General features: G+C 51.3%; 1 protein-coding gene across 39 annotated transcripts in view; it reads left to right on the forward strand.

Annotated features, from left to right (window-relative positions):
• Trak1 (trafficking kinesin protein 1) overlaps window positions 1-21,467 on the forward strand; it is a 154,683-nt gene that overhangs the window by 123,215 nt on the left and 10,001 nt on the right. For 16 of the 39 annotated variants that reach the window (XR_015626749.1, XR_015626748.1, XR_015626750.1 and 13 more), the window contains 10 exons: window positions 2,045-2,145; window positions 3,317-3,425; window positions 5,328-5,406; window positions 6,160-6,290; window positions 7,745-7,819; window positions 8,490-8,621; window positions 10,444-10,520; window positions 11,621-11,857; window positions 12,658-12,974; window positions 18,612-18,767. Coding sequence is in view for 22 of the 39 variants with exons in the window: in XM_087562531.1 (XP_087418657.1) it covers window positions 2,045-2,145; window positions 3,317-3,425; window positions 5,328-5,406; window positions 6,160-6,290; window positions 7,745-7,819; window positions 8,490-8,621; window positions 10,444-10,520; window positions 11,621-11,857; window positions 12,658-12,974; window positions 18,612-18,767 (1,414 nt within the window). In the remaining 17 variants the exon portion in view is untranslated. 39 annotated transcript variants of the gene reach the window in all.

The following is a 21,467-nucleotide window of genomic DNA, read 5'->3' on the forward strand; positions in this document are numbered from 1 at the left end:
GACTTGTACTCAGAGAGCCCAGACTTGTAGACCCTCTGTGCCGGGCCCTTGCAACAAGCAGGTGCAGGAGCAGCTGCCCTTCTCCTTACACAGGTACCACTGTGTAAGCGCAGGAGTGATGCATCGCTGGCCTGCAGTCTTCATTGTATAAACTTGTCATTTTACGGTACTCATCTTAACTCACGGCTGTCAGGGGAGAGGACAGGTTTGGACTATTTCATCATCTCCGAGGGCAGCGGAGAGTCGGGAGGAAGGATGCTGGCTCCCTGGAAGTGTTGTTTAAACTTCATGGAGACATTTCAGAGTCAGCTGGGGTGGACAGAACAGGGGTTTGGAGGTCAGAGCCCAGTGGTCCATGGTGGCTTCTCTCCCCTCATCCTGTTTTCCTAGCAGTAAGTTTTAGCTCTGAGGACTCTTCCTTCTCACCTCTTCTTGCTCTCTGCTCATCATTAACTTTAATGGGAAAGGATGTCCTTGTCTAAGACCCTAAGATGTAGTCAGTCTTACTTTTTCCCCCTCATTAAAACTATTTCTGATTTGGGCTTAATGGTTTTTTTTATTAAGATTTATTTATTTTTTATTTATTTACTTATTTATTTTATATAAGTACACCATAGCTGTCTTCAGACATACCAGAAGAGGGCATCGGATCCTATTACAGATGGTTGTGAGCCACCATGTGGTTGCTGGGATTTGAACTCAGGACCTCTAGAAGAGCAGTCAGTGCCCTTAACCACTGAGCCATCTCTCCTGGGCTTAATGTTTTAAATCCACTCGTAAGAAAGAGTGTCATCCCCAGCTTGCTTTCAGAAATGGTAAGCTGGATTCCTGTAGTGTTTCAGGTATAGATAGAGCTGTCCTTGCCTTCCCTGGTCCAGGGAAATGGCCTCAGTTAGGTAAGAAAGCCCTTAGAGTTTCAAAGCAGAGGGAGACACCAACTCGGTGTCAGCGAGTGGTCGCCCACTGGCTTCCTTCCATGGTCGTCTGGTGTGAGACTTCCTCGGTGCGTGTGGAGAGCATTCTACTCCACGAGAGTGGAGATGACCTGCTTCCCAGGAGAAGCTTTGACTGGGAAGCTCTGAGGTCATGGCTTCCCCTTGGAGAATCATCAAATGACCCCCTAGGAAGGGAGAACCTTGATGCAGCATATAAAACCAGTGGACTCGCCAAGGACAGCAGAGTCCACACCCTGCGTGCTGAGGCAAAGTTGGAACAAACCCCCAGCCACATCAGAAAACAGACTTCAGGTCTCCTTCCCAGCCCTGGTCCACACTTATCAGCGCTGAGGGCTGGAAGGGCAGGTGAGAAGTTTTACGATAGCCACTGCCTTATCTGAATAGAGCCTTGAGCCCAAATCGGCCACTTTGCACAGCCACCTCATCAGTCAGCAGCGTGGTTTTCCTCCAGGCTTGTCTTTCCTCCTGTACTCTGAGGGACTGACCAGCTTGTCGAGGGACACTGAGGTGTGTTGGTCACATGGAGAGCTGCGTGGTGTTCTAAGAAGGGAACCATCGGGGGGGGGGGGGGCTAGGGATTTAGCTCAGTGGTAGAGCGCTTACCTAGGAAGCGCAAGGCCATGGGTTCGGTCCCCAGCTCCGAAAAAAAGAACAAAAAAAAAAAAAAAAAAAAAAAAAAAAGGGAACCATCGGAACCTGCACAGCCAGAGTTCTGCTCTGAGACGGCAGTGGGTTCTGACAAAGCGAGTGGCCTCTCATTTCATTTAGTATAATGGCCCACTGTTCTGGCCTCTTGCCCAGCTGGTCATCTGGCTGCTTCCAAAGTTAACAGGCAGTCTCACCCCCTGATCATTCTAGAGCCTTCTGCTCCCGTCTGCTCTTCTGACTAAACGTGAGGACATAGACCATTTTCCAACTCAGAACTGGATTGACTGAGCTTCTCTTAAATGTTGTCAAACTCAAGGCCTTGAAACTTTGAGTAGCAAATCAGTCCTCACTTGGGATGCTGTCCCTCACCAGTGTTTGAGCACAGAAAGGACATTGCCACCCTCGAGGAAGTATCAACGTGCCCCTTGCTGTCCACACAGGTGTCTCAGCTCCGCCATGAGCTGTCCATGAAGGATGAGCTGCTTCAGTTCTACACCAGTGCCGCGGAGGAGAGTGAGCCTGAGTCTGTCTGCTCAACCCCGTAAGTCACCAGGGAGCTGAGGGCAGGCGGGCTGTTGTGGATGTCCTTGGAGGCCTCTGGGCATGGTCGCTAGTGCCTTGGGTTAGTCTGTCCCAGAACAGCCATCTCAAGGCCTCAGATGAAGTCACCTCACTGCTTCAATGGGGGCTTCCAAGGAGGAGGGGCATTTCCCTCTTACAAGGTGTCATTGCTGGCTTGTCAGAGTGTCCCTTTACCCTGGCACATCCATGGGAATGAGGCACACTCAATGGTGGATGAAAACATAGATCCTGGAGCCTCAGGTCCTTGGGACAGAATTCTGTCTGGATGCTTCTCTGATAGTCAAGAGACAGTCACTTTTGGGAGCTCAGTGGTCTACTGTGGGACACGGCTCTGTTGTGACCTCACCCCCACGGTGACTTCCTCACTGTAGAATGGAGCTCTTAAGAACATGCAGGTCGGGGTTGGGGATTTAGCTCAGTGGTAGAGCGCTTGCCTAGCAAGTGCAAGGCCCTGGGTTCGGTCCCTAGCTCCTAAAAAAAAAAAAAAAAAAGAACATGTAGGTCACAGGGTCATGAGCACCGAGTTCACACGTGCAGCATATATATATAGAACACTTCATTTTTAATTTCTCTGTTTGTATGCACTGGGGGAGGGGCACAGGCCACGGCATGGCTTGCTTATGGAGGTTGGAGGACAGCTTTCAGGAGTAAGTTTTCTCCTTCTACCCTATTGGTCCTGGGCTGGTTGTCGGGTGTGGCCCTCCTAAGCCACCTCAGCAGCCCACAAAGCATTTCTTGTGAATAGGTGTGCATCTTGAGTTAAATGAACTCTTTTTTAAAAAAAAAAAAAGATTTATTTATTATATATAAGTACACTGCAGCTGTCTTCAGACACACCAGAAGAGGGCATCGGATCCCACTACAGATAATTGTGAGCCACCATGTGGTTTCTGGGATTTGAACTCAGGACCTCCTGGAAGAGCAGTCAGTGCTCTTAACCACTGAGCCATCTCCCCAGTCCATTAAATGAACTCTTGGACATCCTGGAATTGCATTGGCTAAATGAACCTGACCCTCTGACCCCCTGTTCTGAGCTAAGGTGGCCACTATACCTTTGGGGTAGCCCTTCCAGGTTTCTGCTCAGATGAGAAGGAAACGACCTCTCTGATTTTGAGCTCGCTTTCTCCTAGGCTGAAGAGGAACGAGTCATCCTCCTCTGTCCAGAATTACTTCCACCTGGACTCTCTTCAGAAGAAGCTGAAGGACCTCGAAGAGGAGAACGTCGTACTTCGATCTGAGGTGATGTGTGTACCCTGCTCTTGCCCCTGGGGTGGGGGTGTCCGTCTGGCAACAACAGCTGTGGAGACAGCGCCATCTGCTTAGTGCCCATCTGAAGACATCCTGTCTGAGCTTGCACTCTCCAGCCAGGGTTCTCGGCTGCAGGCTCGGCCGAGTGTGGGCATTGCTTCTGGAGTGGCTATCACAGTGGGTGGAGACTGAGGTGGGCACATGAGCTGGAGTGATTGCTGGGGAGTAAGAGTTGCTCCACGGAGACAGGTCTTACAAGGTGAACTTGGAAAGGCTGAGCCGAGGCAGCCTGGGAACCCGGAAGGGGTTGTACCAGCCACCTTCCCCACATTGTTACAATTGTTACCTTACTGTTATTAGCTTCACTGCTGTTAGTCTTCACAGCCGGGCTTACTTTGGGTCTTATTTGCTATGAGAGTCAGGTGCCAGGCTGTTGAGTGTTCGAAGATGTCAGAGTTAATAAATGACAAAGGCCAGATCCGCAGCCTCTGGCTCTAAACCCAAGCTTTTTTCTCCTCGCCCGCCACCGCTCTCTAAAAACTCTGATTCGAGTAGATTTAGTGCCCTTTGTCTTAATTACCATTGAGCTTGTTTGTAGGCAAAGGGATGGCCTTTGTCTGTCAGGTTTGGGCCCTGAGCCTACCTTAGCTGGCTCTAGACTCCCAGGGACCCTCCAGGAGGGCAGGCCATCTGTCACTTTGAACTCGCCACGCACTGGAAAGAACCTCCTGTCTGGACCTTACAAGGCATAAGGAACTCTTCCCACAACCTATCTTTACGGACCCCACACTAGCCAGCGTTTTAGGGTGACTGACAAGGTCACCCAGGCTTGGTCTTGCAGACCCGAGGCTGAAGAAGGCTGAGCCTGTGCCTCCTAGCTGCAGGTGACTGCCCTGGTCCCAGGAACCCAGCCCTTCTGTCCCAGGATAGAGCAAAAGGGCCCTGATCCCCGTGTGGATTCTTGATGGCCCATGTGAGCCCTCAGAATTTTCATCTCTGCCTGTGATCAGGGCCCACACCCTCAGAGCCAGCTGCCTTTGACTACTTAACTGAGCATTTACATGCCCTCTAGACCATTCTCTTCCTTTCAGCCAGAGCAAGTTGTCTAAAGTCCTGGGAATAGCTATGTGTGCCTTCTCTCTTTTTCAATTTTGTTTTGAGACCAGGTCTTACTATGTAGCTCTGGCTGTTCTGAAGCTCTGTTGACCAGGCTGGCCTTGAACTCACAGATATCTGCCTGTCTCTGCCTCCTAAATGCTGGGATTAAAGGTGTGCAGCATCATTTCCAGACTATTTGGTGTTTGTTTGTTTGTAGCCAAGCTCTCTGTATCCCAGGCTGACTTGTAGCTTACTGTGTAGCCCAGGCTAGCCCCAAACTCATGGCAAATTTTCCGCCTTAGTCTTCCAAGTGATAGGGTTATAGGGATGAGCCCTCAAACCCCCTGATTTAGGCTGAGTCAGACGAGTTAATGGGACTTCAGAACCCGTGTCTGCCTTCTATTCCTGTGTGGCTGACCGTAGAGTACATAGCTATGGTCAAAGCAGTGTCTTAGGCACGATGAGGGCCACAGAGGTGTCGTATCTGTGAGAGCTGGATGCACACAATAAGTAGCATGTGTGGCCTTACAGTGATAGAACTTGTGCGCGAATCTCTGTGTGGCGCCCCCTGGTGGTGCCCAGCCTTCAGGTCTCTGCTTTAGGGCCTTGCCCATGGCCTGGGCGGGTGGGGGGTGGGTGCAGATGAGGTGTGTCTCCTGGGTGGTGTGTGATGGTTGCAGACACAGAGCATACCAGAGCCTGAGATTGCCCAGCTCTATGCCTCGACCCTGGTCCACCTATCAGTCCTGACTGTGTGGACGCTCTTCCCTGACTGAGAGTCATCTGCATCCACAGGCTTGTCAGCTGAAGACGGAGACCATCACCTATGAGGAGAAGGAGCAGCAGCTGGTGAACGACTGTGTGAAGGAGCTGAGTATGTCCTCCCCAACCCCCACGCCAGCTCTCTTCCCCTAAGGCGCTCCCACCACCTTCCCACAAGCTCAGGGCATTTTTCGAAAACAGAGGACCCCTGCCAGCCTGTACGGCGGCCTTTGTCCATTTGTGAGTCGAGAGCCATGCTCTCAAGTGAGGTGGATATTTAATTTTAATGCAGACTCTGTATTGGAATATTATAATCGCTTGATGCTCAAGGTCGGCCCAGATCAATGATCTGATTTATAAAAAGGAAGGCCAGACTCTGAGCTTTGCCATTCAAATCAGCGACCTTCCCCATGCCCTCTGTTACGAGTTTCCAAGTAAGATAAGAGAAAGGGCGTTTGGAGAAGTGAAACGCAGCCCACATTCATGTCTAGTAAAATGGGCTGCGGCTCCAAATGCTTTGAAAAGCCATGTGCAGAGTTCCTGTGATGATCTGTTCGCGGCAGAACACTGGGGTTCAGCCAAGTGCAGTCATACTTGGGGTGTCACTTCCAGCTCCCTTCTTGGAACCTGCCTGACCTGTCCTTGAGACAGCCTTGGTCAGTAGAGTCAGCCCTCATGGGAGAGACAGCCCATGAGAAGGCAGGGTTCCTTCTCTTTCCAGCCCCTCAGGAACCACATCACCGCTTGGAAAGATGTCCACTCCCTCCATGCCCCCATCTCCACTCCTCCCCATAAAGACGGCGCTCCCTCTCTGGCCTGTGTGGGTTTCCAACTCAGCTACCCGCCTGTCATTACTTCGTCATAGGGGATGCTAACGTCCAGATTGCGAGCATCTCTGAGGAGCTGGCCAAGAAGACGGAAGATGCCGCCCGCCAGCAGGAGGAGATCACGCACCTGCTGTCGCAAATCGTGGACTTGCAGAAGAAGGCAAAATCCGTAAGGCTTCTTTCTGTGTCCCTGGATGACATGGCGGTGGCCGTGAGGGACGGGACAGGTGGTTAGTGGGAGGCTGGTTCCCTACCTGAGCCATGCATGTCCTCTGGAGGAGGCTCTGTGAGCTCGGGAACTAACTCCACTGCCCCAGGTTGGCAGAGACTTCATTTAGGATCTTGTTGCTCCTGAGGATAATCTTTAGTTAGTGACGTTCATAGAGAAGTGCTGTAGATATGGAGACCAGGGATTTGTCTGACAAATCATGGGGTCCACCATTTGTACTCTGCCGCTCAGAACTGGGCCGTGGTAGAGTGGTGCGTCTCATTAGTGTTCCTTGGGCTTTGACAGGAAGCAAAGAGGAGATGTCTCTGGGAAAGAAGGAAAGACAGACAGAAAGGGGAGGGGAGGGAGGACAGACTCCCAGAAAGCACTCACACTCTGGAGGTGAGGTTTGGGCTATGGAGAATTATTAAGTGCAGAGAGAAAGTGATTTGACAGGGGCTGGTGAGATGTTCAGTGGGTAAGGGCACTTGCTGCCCAGCCGAGTTCATGCAACTCTCATAAGGTGTCCTAGGACTTCCACACACACTGTAGGCACACACACTCACATACACACTCACACATGCTTATACACACTCACACACATACACGCTCTCTCACACGTGCTCACACACACTCATACACATCCATACATATGCTCACACACACACACTCATACACATTCTCTCACACATGCTCACACACACTCATACACACATATACATACACATACTCACATATTCACACATACCCATACTCACACATACACATTCATATATACACACAGCACATACTCATACACATTCTCTCACACATGCTCACACACACTCATACACACATATACATACACACACTCACATATTCACACATACCCATACTCACACATACACATTCATATATACACACAGCACATACTCATATACACTCATACACATTATCTCACACACATGCTGTCATATACACACACATACACACACATACTCATACATACACTCACATACACGCACTCACACACTCATACACGTATACACATTCTCTCACATACATGCTCACACATACACATATACATACACACACATTTACACACATTCATACACATTTATACACATGTATACATCCACACACATACATATTTACTCACATACATGCACACACACATTTACACACACATTTACACGCATACATTTACACACATTTACACATGCACGCGCGCGTGCGCACACACACGCACACAAATGAAAACATTGGTTAGAAGTGTGTCTGTCTTTTTAGTTGTCTGAAAGGCAGTGCTGTGCTGCAGCATGGGGTGCACGGTCCTCTGTAGACAGGTGCTGAGCTCCTCACAGTCAGCTGACCAGAGGGGAAAGTTTGGGCTCCTGAGTGTCTTATCAGAGGTGACTTGTCTTTGCCATGTTTAGTGTGCGGTGGAAAATGAAGAACTTGTCCAGCACCTGGGCGCTGCCAAGGATGCGCAGCGCCAACTCACAGCCGAGGTGGGTGTCCCTGCCTGAACTCTCTCGGGCCTCAGGTTCCCATGAAGGTGCTCCCCCTAGGCCTAAGTCATTCCCCTCATGATAAACATTTTCCTGTTGAATTAGAATAGTATTACTTTGCCCAGGCTCTGTGCCTACAGCCTCTGGTGTTTGCTGTAAGCATAAGGAGGCTGGATTCAGTACCAGCTCAGGGCTTGACATATTCTAGCTCCCGATAGACAACAGGTAGGTGAACAAGATATTCCATGGGCTTGTTAAAGAGCCTGTTCGAAGATACGACTTGAATCCGGGCATTGGGGAGCATGCCTATAATCCCAGTGTACAAGTGGCTGAGGTAGGAGGATGGCTATGAGTTTAAGACCAGCCTAGGCTACAAAGAGAGACCCCATATCAAACAAAAGTGGAAGATGCAGCTAGAGAAGAGGCTGCGGATTTGCCACTTAACCCCTTTAGTGTTTCGTCTGGGCGCTTGTTTGGCTTGCCCACTGTGAACGTTTCCGCAGCTTTCTGAATCTGCAAGCCTTCCCCAAGTGAAGGGAAAAGCCAGCCCGTGGATCCAGCCCGCTTGGCTGTGGGCCCTCAGGGCGGCAGGTTCTGCCTCTCAGGCGGGAGGGCTGGTGGGTGTGCTCACTGGCGCTGTGCGGGCCTGACCCTCCGCCTCTCCCCGAAGCTTCGAGAGCTGGAGGATAAGTACGCCGAATGCATGGAGATGCTTCATGAGGCTCAGGAGGAACTGAAGAACCTGCGGAACAAGACGATGCCCACATCCCGGCGCTACCACTCCCTGGGCCTGTTCCCCATGGTGAGTGGGTTCTCCTGTGCCCCGCTCTCCCCCAGACCATTGTCAGCCATTAGCACCCGGGGCTTCGTGTCCCTTTCTGACCCCTGGCCCTAGTCTTTCCTGTGAGCTGCGTCTTTAAATTTTGCACCAGGACCTGTCAGCTGGCGGCTTCCTGATTCCCTAAGCAAGCGGGACTTGGCCCTTTATCGGCTGTTCTCCCTACTGCTGTTAAGAGATAATTTTACAAGGAACTCGGTTTAGTTAGATGTTACTTCTGGGCTGCTATTACCCATGTCTTAAAGAGCCTGAATTCCTCCTGGTTCTTTGTGTGTTTATTAACCTTTCTGTTGGTGTCAGGAATTTGAATCAACTTTCTTTTTAAAGATTTATTTATTATAATATAACTACACTCCATCTTCAGAAGAGGGTGTCAGATGGTTGTGAGCCACATGTGGTTGCTGGGAATTGAACTCAGGACCTCTGGAAGAGCAGTCAGTGCTCTTAACCACTGAGCCATTGAATCAACTTTTTTAAAAGTAGTGTTTCCCCGTGATCTTATTTCGTTAGTCCCATCGGCGCTGCTTATTGGCTGTCAGGGCTCTGAAGGGCTTTGATGAAGGACCAAGGGGGTTCCCGGTCTAATCTCCAGTCGTTCCCCTGTGATATCTACTTAGAAGGAAGTGAGTGTGCTCACTGTGTGTTCTAGCAGACCATTGCTTCCCTAAGCTGGGACCACACATTAGCGGTGTCCTGCAGCACCACGCATCTTAGTGCAAGACAGTGTAGAGATGTAGCCACCAGGCAGCGGCTGGACATGGATGACAGACAGCCGGTGAACAAGTCCCCAAGAGCTCCTGTGGGTCCTGGCTTTGCTCCAATCGACTATCATAATAACAGATTTTCTCTGAGGCAGGAAAAGAGTTGTTTTAATTTTTAAAATGTTTATTTATTATTGTGTTTGTTTGTGTGATTGGAGCCAATGCATGTGTGGAGGTCAGGGGACAACTTTGTGGATGGAGTCAGTTCTCTGGGTCCCAGGGATCTGATCTGCACTCCCTGAGCCGTCTCAGCAGCTGAGAAGGGGATTGAGGGAGGAATCTCTTGCAGAGATACTTTTCCTAAGAAGTCTGTTTCTATTCACCCCAGACAGAGAAGGCAGTTTCTAGTCACCCCAAACAGATAGCCCACATAAACAGTTCTACCCAAGTCTAGCTTGGTGAGCCGGTGAGTTTACTGGGTAACTTAGAGGAGAACGGCCAAGGCATTAACACTGCCATGCAAAGCCAGGCTGGGGAGATGGCTCAGCACGTAAAAACACCAGATGTGCAAGCCTGACAGACCACAGGAAAAGCTGGATCTGGTGGTGCCCATGGGTAATCTGCATTCGTAGTGTGACATAGGAGGTGGAGACGGGATCCTGTCAGGAGTTTAAGGGGGCCACAGGACTGTGTGGGATCTTCCGGAAGCTTAGAGACATTTGTACTTGTCCCCACTGTTATGAACACACTTTCCTGTGTCCGCAAGTCCTCCATCCCACATCATAGCCACAGTGTTAGCTTTGTAGTTTGGCCAAGGGTGCCTTGCTGTCAGACACTCAGCTACGTGAGAGTTAGGGACTGTTCACGCACACCCAGAGGTGCTGTGTGCTCAGCTCAGAAGCTGCCCTGGCCATGGCTTGCCAGATCCTCTCTCCACAGGGAATGCGTTTAGCCTTGAGTTGTATGGCACGAAGTCTGGAGGCTGCTTGGTCCCTGTTTCTCCTCCCTTCTGGCCTCAGACCTCATCCAGAAACGGAAGCCTCCAGCTCCTGCTCAGTCCACACACGCCTTCTGTCTTTCCCCAGGACTCCTTGGCTGCCGAAATCGAGGGAACCATGCGCAAGGAGCTGCAGCTGGAAGAGCCGGAGTCCCCAGACATCACGTATGGCCGCGTGGCTTTTATATTTCAAGTCTCCTCAAACTGACCCAGAACTGGTGCTCATTACCTAGCGCGTGTGGACCTTAGACCCCAACAAGGTCCTTCCCTGACAGGTCAAGGGACGTAAACTATGCAGTGACATTTCTCATAAGGCTGGGGCTACAAGTCAGCGGGTAGAGTAGTTTCCTAGCATGCAGGCGGCCCTGAGTTGTGGCCCTCGTAATGCCACCGGGTAAAGTGGAGGAAGGAGGCCTAGACGTTCAAGGCCACCTCTGCAGCTGAGATGTGTGAGTCCCAAACAACCCAAACCAACAAAGGCGGTCACTTGATGAACTTCCAGGGAGTGGGAAGTTCATCTTACCTTTGCCCTTAACAGAAAGAGTTACCTTAAAACGTTTTCATGTTTGCTAAGGAAAGAAAGTGCCGTGAGCCAGCATTCTGATCCCCTGGGTACTCCTGTGGTCTTTCCCCTCCAAGCAGGTCCCGGCTTGACCTCCACAGAACACTGAGAGCTCTGGGGACCACGTTTCCTCCCAAGTGACTAGTATCCTGGTGACTTTGGTGTGTGTGTATTCCTAGAGGAAGCAGACGGCCCAGAAATAGGTCCACCCTTCTCTCCTTAAAAGGGAGAAATCAGACCGTGGGTCCAGTGCTTAGAAACAGCAGCTTCTAAGAATAGCCCATTGGGGTTTTATCATCTCAAGGTAGACACTTCAGACTGACGTGGGGCTTTGCTGTTTTAGTTTATGTGAATGGTTACACGTACAAAGGTCTGTGGGCGAGCACGGCCCTCCCTCAGCTCTCATTGTAAGTCTGAAAGAAGCGAGCCTGCCAAGGATAAAGCAGCAACTGAGCACCATCGTTCCTAGCCCAGGCCTCAGGCTGTGATGGACAGCGTCTCTTGGGCTAGCCGAACCTAGTACTGAGCTGTGCTCCCAAAGCTTAGATTCGGCTGGGGTCAGCATACTATGGTGGAGGTTCCCTGCACCCCAAGGAGCTTGTGAGTCCCCTAGACAACAGGCCACTCACGGTAGGCATCTGTGGAGGGGTTAGCTCCAGGTTCTTCCTGATAGGCTGTCTCATGGCTGCTGTGCCCTCCCCAGCCACCAGAAGCGTGTCTTTGAGACGGTGAGAAATGTCAATCAAGTGGTCAAGCAGAGATCGCTAACCCCTTCCCCCATGAACATCCCGGGCTCCAACCAGTCTTCAGCCATGAACTCCCTCCTGTCCAGCTGCGTCAGCACCCCCCGTTCCAGCTTCTACGGCAGCGATGTCAGCAACGTGGTCCTCGATAACAAAACCAACAGCATCCTCCTGGAAACTGAGGCAGCCGACCTGGGGTGAGCAGTGGGAGGGGAGGGGAGGTGCACCTTGAACGTGGGCTCGGTCACCATCAGAGAGAGGCGGATGAGGGCTGCCGCATCCCAGTTACCCACCTTATCCACGATGACACTGGCCTTTTCTGAAGCACTATCTCAAGTCGATGCTCATGGCGTGCTTTATTTACCATAACATCATGGAGGGAGAACTCACAGATTCTTCCCTCAAATCATCGCTGTCGTCCCCTCACCTCCACCCCCCCGGAACCTGGATGCTGGGAAGCACGAGGAGATCTCAGGCTCCCTGATTTGCTTCAGAAGGTGGAATGTAGGGGGCTGTCAGTTGTGTGTTCTCCCTGGTTATGGCCAGTTCCTCTTTAGAACCCCAGCGCCCAATCCCATCATCCACCTGTGCACCCTGTCCCTCTGACCCACTAAAACAGATACTTTGGACCAGCCAAGCCATCAGAGGGGTTCTCCAAGATCAGAGCAGGTTTCATTCAGAACTGAGAACACAGAACCTTCCTTTTAAGAGACAAGAGGTTTTTGACTCAGTTCCCCTTTGGGGCCTAGGTGCAGCCATCTGCAAAAGGTTTCTTCCAGAGTAACCTGGAGGGAGAATGCTTATGAGAACACATTTTTGCAAATTTTCAGCCCGTCCCGGTACGACCACCAGCCTCTAAGAATAGTCAGTTGAGACCCACAGAGACAACTCCTTCAGTGGCTGGCCCTGGTCTCCTCAGACCATCTCCCGTCTCTTTGCCCTGGGGGTTCTCCGTGCCCTTTGCTGGCTGTAGGTACTTACCCCCTGTCTTCTGCAGGAATGAGGAGCACAATAAGAAGCCGGGCACACCAGGCACACCAGGCTCCCATGACCTGGAGACGGCACTTAGGCGGCTATCCCTGCGCCGAGAGAACTACCTATCTGAGCGGAGGTTCTTCGAGGAGGAGCAGGAGAGGAAGCTGCGAGAGCTGGCTGAGAAGGGAGAGCTGCACAGTGGCTCGCTCACGCCCACCGAGAGCATCATGTCCCTGGGCACACACTCACGCTTCTCCGAGTTCACGGGCTTCTCTGGCATGTCCTTCAGCAGCCGCTCCTACCTGCCCGAGAAGCTGCAGATCGTGAAGCCACTCGAAGGTGACCACCAGGGGCCTCGGCCCCTCTCTGTCCTCCTCTGCGACTCTCTCTGGGCCCTGATCCACCACAGGAAGGCCAGCCACCGGTGTCCTACCTATTCATTTTTCTTTCGGGATAGCCACCCACGCTGTTGGTTTGAGTTCCTCTGAGGCGGCCTCTGTTTCTGCAGTCTCTGTCATGGCTTGAGCAGTACACTCTTGGGCGAAACCTGCAGGTGGCCTGTAGGTCTCTTACTTTTGTCCTTAGTGCCTTAAGACCCAAGCCTAGTGGCAGCCACACAGCTTCAGACCCTCCACGGTAGCTGTGTGACAACAAGCTGCTTCTGGATAACCCAGGGGTCTGAGACGGGAGGGGAAGGAATCTGTTGGCTCCTCATAGATTTTATTGTCAAATCGAGCATTGTGACCCCCGCCCCAGGCATGTGGAAGTGTTGTGTGTGATCACGTGTTCCAGTCTGTTCTTCATAGAGAGGCTTTCTGGAGGTGTGCTTTGCCGAGAGTCAGGCCCCCTGCAATCTCCAGTGTAGAGAGGAAAGAGGGAGAGAGAGATGGAGGTCAGCCGTTCAGACTCCACTGACACCCACCCCACCCATAGTACTGGGAGGGGCTGCTCAGAAACTGAGTTCCTAGAAGACCTCACTGTTTCCTCTCTCCCTCTGCCTTGTCAGGAGCACCCAGTGTGCGTTGTGTTTGTCCTGCCCCCGGTCCCCACTTTGGTTTGAAGCCCGTGTGATTTGGAAGACCTACTTTAGAACAACGTAGTATATTTTTGATGTAAAGTCAGACATCTGTAGGTCTGCCCTCTTCTGAGCTTTTATCCTTGGCCCTTCTCGGGAACACGGTTGATGCTTTAATCTAGTTGCACTCCACACTCATAACGTTTCAGTGCCACGGATAGTCTCTGTCACAACAAACTTGCGCTCTGTGCTTAAAGAGAGCGAATAATTGTTTTCATCCCATGAGCCCCTGCTTTTGCTGCTGTGGGGTCCGCGTCAGCCTTACCGAGCAGGCAACCTGCGTGTGCCACGGTCCCTGCATTTCCAAAGAAAGAGGAAGGATTCTTTTCCTTCTTTCTGTTTTCATTTTAATGATTACGGTTTGTATGTTGGTCCTTCTTCGTTTTCAGGGCAGGGAGGCTCTCTCCTTTTTATTTTGTTTATTCAGTTGTAATCTTGGGGATTGTTTTCTGACCTGCGATTTATCTGGTTTCCTTTCAATAAAACCTTCCATTTCTGCAATTTTATTTCTGACTTTCTTTTCTTTTCTTCTTTTGTCTCTCAAAGGCCGCTAGACACCATCTCTCTGCTTCTCATGCGTTTGTTGTGTCCCTTGGGTCACCTGTGTTACATCACCCACATTATTATATTATATTATATTATTATTATATTATTATATTATATTGTGTTCATCACCCACATTACGTTCTGGGCTCATCTTTCAAGTGCATTGCGGGATGAGATTTTGAAACTTTTATTTTGACCAGTTCATCTCTGTTTCTCTGACTTTGCACCCTGGGTGGCAGTGTTTTTATGATGAGAGTCAGAGGAGACCCCCACTCATCCGTAAGATGAATTTTGCCTCTGGCACCACTCTCCTCCCCAAGAACTTGAGTTAACCATTAAAAAGTCCTTCTTATCACTGTGACTTGTAACACACCCCTGTGATAAGGATCCTTTTGGCTTCATTTTGTGTGTCTCAGACTTCTTCCTCAGCTGCTCAAAAGACGACTGATTTTCTTTCTTCCTTCCCCTCCACAGTGGATATCCATGCTTCCGTGTTTCCTCTGAGAGAGGGCGGGAGCAGAGTTGTCTTCTCAACACCGTCCTGTGCGGGAGAGTTAGCCTTTCTCTTAAGCCGTCTTATCTCTCACATAGGCAAATTAGCTGTCAAACAAGAGTGTCTGACCTGTCCGGATTCAGCCACCACGGTCTGTAGTGCGCAGTTACCACCGTTGAGACCTGGGCGGTCATTACGCTGGGGTCATGTTCTCATTTGGCCCAGTGAGACACTGACAGGATGCCCTTGATCTCCAGTAGTCCAGGGAAAGGCACCTGGGGTGAGGTCCCTGGAGGCCATTGTCTGGGAACATTGTAGAAGCCAACAGTGTCCTCTGTCTATCTCCTTCTCCATGCCAGCTGTCCTGCCACCTCCTCATGTGTCACCCAGCCAACCCGGTGGAGCTAGGTGTGATGAACGCTCTCTCATTTTCACCAGGCCTTTCAAGGTTAAGCAAGAACGGAATATTCAAGATGAGAGAGAGGGAGAAGGAGAGGGAGAGGGAGAGGGGTGGGGGACAGAGAGAGAGAGAGAGAGAGAGAGAGACAGACAGACAGACAGACAGACAGACAGACACAGAGAGAGAGAGAGATCTTGAAAGATTGAGGCAGGCAGTAGGCCTTCTGTGTTCTGCCCTTTCTCAGGTGGGTGGGAGGAGTGTGGTAGTCATATCCTGCTTCCTGTTGGACAAGAGAATGAGGCCGGGTAGGAGAGTGAGACAGAGAGAAAGGACAAGGTAAGGCACTTGTGTTCAGCTCTGGTAAGGTGGCCTTCACGGTCATGTTTGCCCTCCATATCAAAGAAAGGATTTCAGCCAGCCAGCCAGGAGATGGGTGGAATTCCTATAGAAGGGCTTGGGGCTTGGATGTGTCAGGGTCTGGGCTTCTACACAATGCCTCAGAACCAGCCAGGGAGAAAGTATTCTTGAGGCTCACTGTTGATGGCTCACTGTTGATGTGCCAAAAACCATAGCTAAGGCTGAGATAGCTTCTGGGTCTGTGGAATTGAAAACACCCGACTTGCTGCGTTCCTGAGGCTCACCTGTGGGAAGCATCCTCTGCCGAGTGCTTCCAGGGATGGGTGCCAGAGGTGGCGGCCATTTTAATCCCAGATGGGTTGCTCGCTCTAATGCAACCTCTGGCAAGTGAGTGTCTCTTTCCCACATGCAGTGTGAGGAACAGAGACAACCGGGAGTCCTGAAACTAAAGGAGTCAGGTGTGTGGTGCAGCCCACATTGAGTGAGTGCTGGTAAAACAGTATCCCGTAGGCCTTGATGATGGCTTCTGCCAGGCTCTCCCCATGACCTTCTGTGAGGAAGCACATGGACAGTGTGATTGGGACTGTCACAGGTGACAGAGGATCCCTCAATGCACGAGTGTCTGGCCCTCCTGCTGGGCCCTGGACACCCACCTGGAAGTTCTGCTGTGGGTCACTGGCACCATCTATATAGCTGGTGTCCAGCCCCTGCTACCACTGAGCCCACTCTGTCCCAAGCTCTTGTGTTCCGATCCACTTACCTTTAGCCACTTAGCTTAGTGAGTGACACTCCCTACTAGGAAGTTGGAGGAGTGCACAGCAGTGCTTACGTATAGAGCACAGTTAGTTTTTATCGGAATGTGGAGCTCATACGCCATCATTTCAAATGTCAGTGAACAGAGGCAGGGTGGAGTCTCCAGGCTGTCTTCTGTTAGTGGAGAAGACAAAGGGTTAACCCACCGGAGATCTGCTTTTCACCTCATCCCCACCAGAAAAATTATACAGGGAGAGGAAACAGAAGCAGCCAGTCATTGCATAGTTTAGTCTCCCCACTCCGGTCGGAGTTAGCCTGTTTCACGGCGCTGCTGCATTCCCATGTTACTTCTTCCTGTACTGGGTCTCTGTGTGGTGGCGATCTAGCTCACACTATGGCTACCATGTCTTGAGTTCCTCCCACATCCCACTTGGATTGCAGCCAGGTCAAAGAAATCCTTACGATGTATGTGTGCAGGGCCACTCACATGTGCCCTGAAGATAATGCGCAAAGTTAGAATGCAGCTCACACCAACACTGGGAGGCAGAGGCAGGCAGATCTCTGAGTTCGAGGCCAGCCTCGGCTCCAGAGCGAGCTCCAGGACAGCCGAGTACAGACTAAAAGTGCTTTTGCCTGTTCCTCCTACCCTCTGTCAAGGCCATGGGGGTAGACCACAGAGACACTGCCGTGTCCGGCACGAGCTAGCCTTATGAGACAGTTGTGTGTGGCACCTTGGAGCGCAGGATCTCACAGATGACTGCACGTCCCCTGGTGTGCATTTCCCTCTGTGGACAGTGGCTGAGGCTTCTGCCTGTGGGGCCCCAGAGCATCACAGGGGTGCAGAGCGCCACACTGACCTCTGCCACTGGGTGGCGCTAGCAGCCTTGTCTTCTCCCACAGTTGTGGCCACAAAAATACCAGCGCTTTGTCCCAAGTTGAGGACCTGTTAGGAAATCCTTATAGGTGTGGATTCCATCCCTTTTGCGGATAGAAAGTATTTCTTTTTCCTTCCCCTTTCAGTAGACTCGAATCTATCAAGGAGGATGTAACATGTGTCCCTAAACCTGGTGTGGACCCCTGGGCGGAGGGTATTAGGGTTCACAGTGTGTTAATTTTTTTTTTCTCTTTTTATTTTTAAGCAAAATTGGAGTAGTTCATTTTCAGAATCCTTCTAAGACCTCTATGTCATCCCTTACCCGGGTGTCTGGCCGGGACCACCCCTCACCCACCCTAGCCTCTCCCACCCCACCCACCATTCTGTCTCTCCTCTTAGCTTACAAGGCTGCTGCTTCTCACAGCCCTCCCCGCACTCCCTATCGCAGGGTTTTGACTCAGCTAGCAAGGAGCCCTAGGTGCTGTGAGCCGCGGTGCAGGCAGTCTCCTCTCTCTGAGGGCCTCTCTAAGCGTCTCTGTCTGCAGCATGAGGTCTGTTTATTTGTGGCCCTGTACATTTGAGTGTCTTCTGGGTCTGTAGAAGAGGGCTGTGGGTCCCAGCCTCCTGGGCCTTCTGCCAGATGGTGTTATCCTGCAAGGCGTGACTGGCCACCCGAGGTTTGGGCAGAGAATGGAGCACCACAGCACACTCACTGAGAAGCCACGTAGCTCCTCCTCCAGGCTCTCAGACACTCCTGGCCTTGTGACACCTTTCTTGGTAGAGCACCTAGGACACACGAGGTCATCAGGGACACACTCCGGTGTTATTACAAACCCTCAGGCTGACACCTGAGTCCTAGGGTCTGGTGTCACCCTGAGATGGCACCTCTGCTCTAGGCTCCTGTGGCTTATTACTTTGCATCCTCACCTCCGGGCTCCTCTGCTCTCCCTCCATAGCTTCTGTTTGCAGGTGGGTCTGGTGTGGGAGTCAGCAACCTTGTACCTGAGCATCCAGTTGCTTCTTGATCCCTGGTTGTTCTTGTGTTGTTTCCTGTGGCCCTCACCATTTTACCCTCTTCTGTCAGCAAAGGGATAATAAATTTGGGGGTTAGCATCAGGTGGTTTAAAATACTTTGTTACCAGACATCGTTGGCACACAGTATATAACATAATTTTACTTTGGAAAGTATTGGTTCTTTACAGTGCCTTTCCTTCCTGGTGTGACAGGGACACACTGTTGTCCAGTTGGGTCAAGCCAGCTCTACCCCAGTCCCTCCCACAGTCAGTCCTATGCAAGCTCAGGTGACTCCAGTCCCTCCCATAATCCTTTGCAAGCTCAGGTGCCCTCAGTCCCTCTCACAGTCCTGTGCAAGCTCAGGTGTTCACGTTGAGCTCTCTGAGGGTGGGAAACATTGACTCTAGCTGACATCCTAACCCTGCCTTCTCCCTGTATCGACCCCTCTCTTTTCTCCCAACAAGGTTCAGCCACACTTCACCATTGGCAGCAATTGGCCCAGCCTCACCTCGGGGGCATCCTGGACCCCCGCCCTGGTGTGGTCACCAAGGGCTTCCGGACTTTGGACGTTGACCTGGATGAAGTGTACTGCCTTAACGACTTTGAGGAAGATGACACAGGTGACCACATTTCTCTGGCGGGCCTAGCTACCTCCACACCAATTCAGCACATGGAGACCTCAGGTGAGAGGTCTCGAGCACACGTGACTGTCTCAGGCAGCAGAAGTTACTCCAGCCAGCCTCAGGCTTCCCCAGAGGAGATGCACCAGCCACCAGAGCAAGCGGGCCTGGAGGAGGAGGAGGAGGAGGAGGAGGGGTCTGGTGAGGGCACCTCAATTAGTCCTGTGAACCTGACACCTTTACCGGAGGCAGAGCTCTGGGCCATGCTCATCTCTGTTCCTGGCACCACCCGTAGTAACTCTGTGTCTGTAGCTTCCGCTCGTCTGTGTGGATGACAGGAAAAAGCTTCCCCATTGTCAGGTCCTGTTTTGAAAACAGAGACCAAATCCTCCACTTGTGACAAGTGGGTCCCTCTGCCCACTGTGGAGCTCTAGGGCCCTGCAAGTGGGAGCAGGAGAGGCTGCTAAAAAGTGGGACTATGGGGCCCTGAGAACAGGTACACCTGGGTTCTGTTATGGCCATCCTACCCCGAATCTGATGGTCTGTCTCCCACGTCCTCTCTGGACTTCCAGCCTGAGCAAGCTGAGCAGTCTTAGGGAAGTGATGACGGAGAGACTGGCCCTAGGATGTGCATATGTGCAGGACATGCAGGGAGTGGTCAGAATTCTTGGAAGCATGTCGGCTATGACGTGGCTTAGCCTCAGAGAAGGCGCGTGTGTTATTTAAGTGTTTCATGACCCTCTTTAACCTGGTACACACTAAGAGGTGTCATTCAGCTCTTACAAGGAGGATGCTAGGTGTGCTGGCTAGCCTTCGTTCCACCTGCGGGTAAACGCAGTGTGACCATAGGGATGGAAAGTTTATGCTCGGGGCTCCCAGCACCTCTGGGGAGTCATGTGTTTACTGCTTATCCAGATGTTTCATCTGCTTTCTGGAGCTCTTAGCTCACTGGGCTGGGGCTCAGGTGTAAGGAGAAATGAACGGCCTCATGCCATCCTCCTTGGGACATCCTGGGTCACTACATGCAAGGAGAGGATGTTCCCCTTTTTGCCTCATAGTTTTTACAGGCCCCGGCACTTGACTTGCTGTGAAATCCAAGGTAGAATGAAGCTGGGAATTGATGTCCTGTATTCCCAGTTGAAATACAAGCAGCCATGGTCAAGGGGCTTGACCTGGACTATGCCAACCTGGGCAGTGCCATCACAGAATTTATGTTTTGAGTTTTTAGAAGTAAGTTACCTGGTGATGCAGAGGAAGTGAGAACTCAATTAGGCCTGGCGGGATAGACTTATAATTCCCAGGAAACTGAGGTGGGGGGACAGGACAGCAGCCTGCAGTTTCAAATCTCCCTTTATCATCAGCACTGGGCCCTTCTGTAGGCGGAGAGCCCCATACTCGTGTCTGGCTGACTTCCATGGCTACCAGAATAGGTGTCAAAGGTCACATATATCCCTCCTAGCTGGAATGCCAATCCTGGAAGTTGGAGGACAAACCGCTCCCCCAGGTGCATCTTGGGAAAGTCGTTCAGAAAGAATAAAACTCATTGGACCAAGAGCTGCTATGAGAGGTCAAAGGGCGAGAGTCCTGGCTGTGAGGCCCAGCCTCTGTGGGTCCTATATATATAACAGCAACCCTCTGTCCTATTGTCCCACCTCTTGCTGGGCCTGGTGGGACATTCACCCAACAACTTGATTTGAGGAGAGCCAAGCACACGTAGAACAGAATTTGTAAAGGATCGGACTCCAGGTGTGCATTCAGGAGAGGCGCCCCCATTGAGCTTGTTTCCCCAGGGAAGCTCTTCTCTGGAAACACCATGCAGGGGGAGGGTACGCAGAGCCATGTGATGGCTTGGAAGCAGAGCGAGATAGCTCCTTTCCTCCCATGAGTGACCGAACCATTCTGCTGTTAGGAGTAGAAGTCTAAGTCTCCGACATATCGAGTCACACTGGAAACCCTAAAGGCTTTTCATGCACGGTCCTGGGAGGGGGTGGGTTAAAGGCTGGCGAGTCTCTGTGGAAACACCTCTGTCCCATGGCCTGGTCCCTCAGCTCCCAGGAGCTGCTTTGTCCCTAGGGAAAGTGTCAGAGGCAGGAAGTTTGAGTCAGAAGGTAATTACAATTACAGCTGATCCTGAGCAGCGCTGAAGACTGGGAAGATCCATTTCGCAGATGGTTTCATTAGCGTGTTCGAATGTGACTTTTGAAGCACCATTTGATATTTTTCTTTTTAATCCCATGTCTGAAGAAGGGTGGTCCCACGTTGCTGTGTTGTTAAATTATCCAGAAGATTAAAATGGACTGTTGAAAATAACTCTTAGGTCATAGTTTTACTTCATTTTAACACTTGTTTATGTTCTGGATTTACATAGGAAGCACATTATTCAGGATAGTCCCCACACGGTCCTGCCAGAACTCTGTATTTTAGTTTACGGCCGGGGACAACCCGAATGTGGGAAAAGGTTGATTAAGCTCAATGGGTAGCTGGTTGGTGGAATTCGCTAGAGTTTAGCTCAGTTAAATTCTCCTGAAGATTCAAAGTGGAAGGAAAGACGGGATTTAGCCTGGCAGCAGAGACGAACTGAAAGGTTGGCTTATCTGTCACTCACAAACCCCCGAGCCTGGCCCATGCAGACCCCGGGGCCATATCCACCTCTGTCCCCTGCAGTGCGCACGGCTCACAACTGGGCCCAAGATCCTGGCA

The sequence above is a fragment of the Rattus norvegicus genome, chromosome 8 (genome assembly GCF_021556685.1).
Source record: "Rattus norvegicus strain SHRSP/BbbUtx chromosome 8, alternate assembly SHRSP_T2T, whole genome shotgun sequence".
In the NCBI taxonomy this organism is placed as follows: Eukaryota; Metazoa; Chordata; class Mammalia; order Rodentia; family Muridae; genus Rattus; species Rattus norvegicus.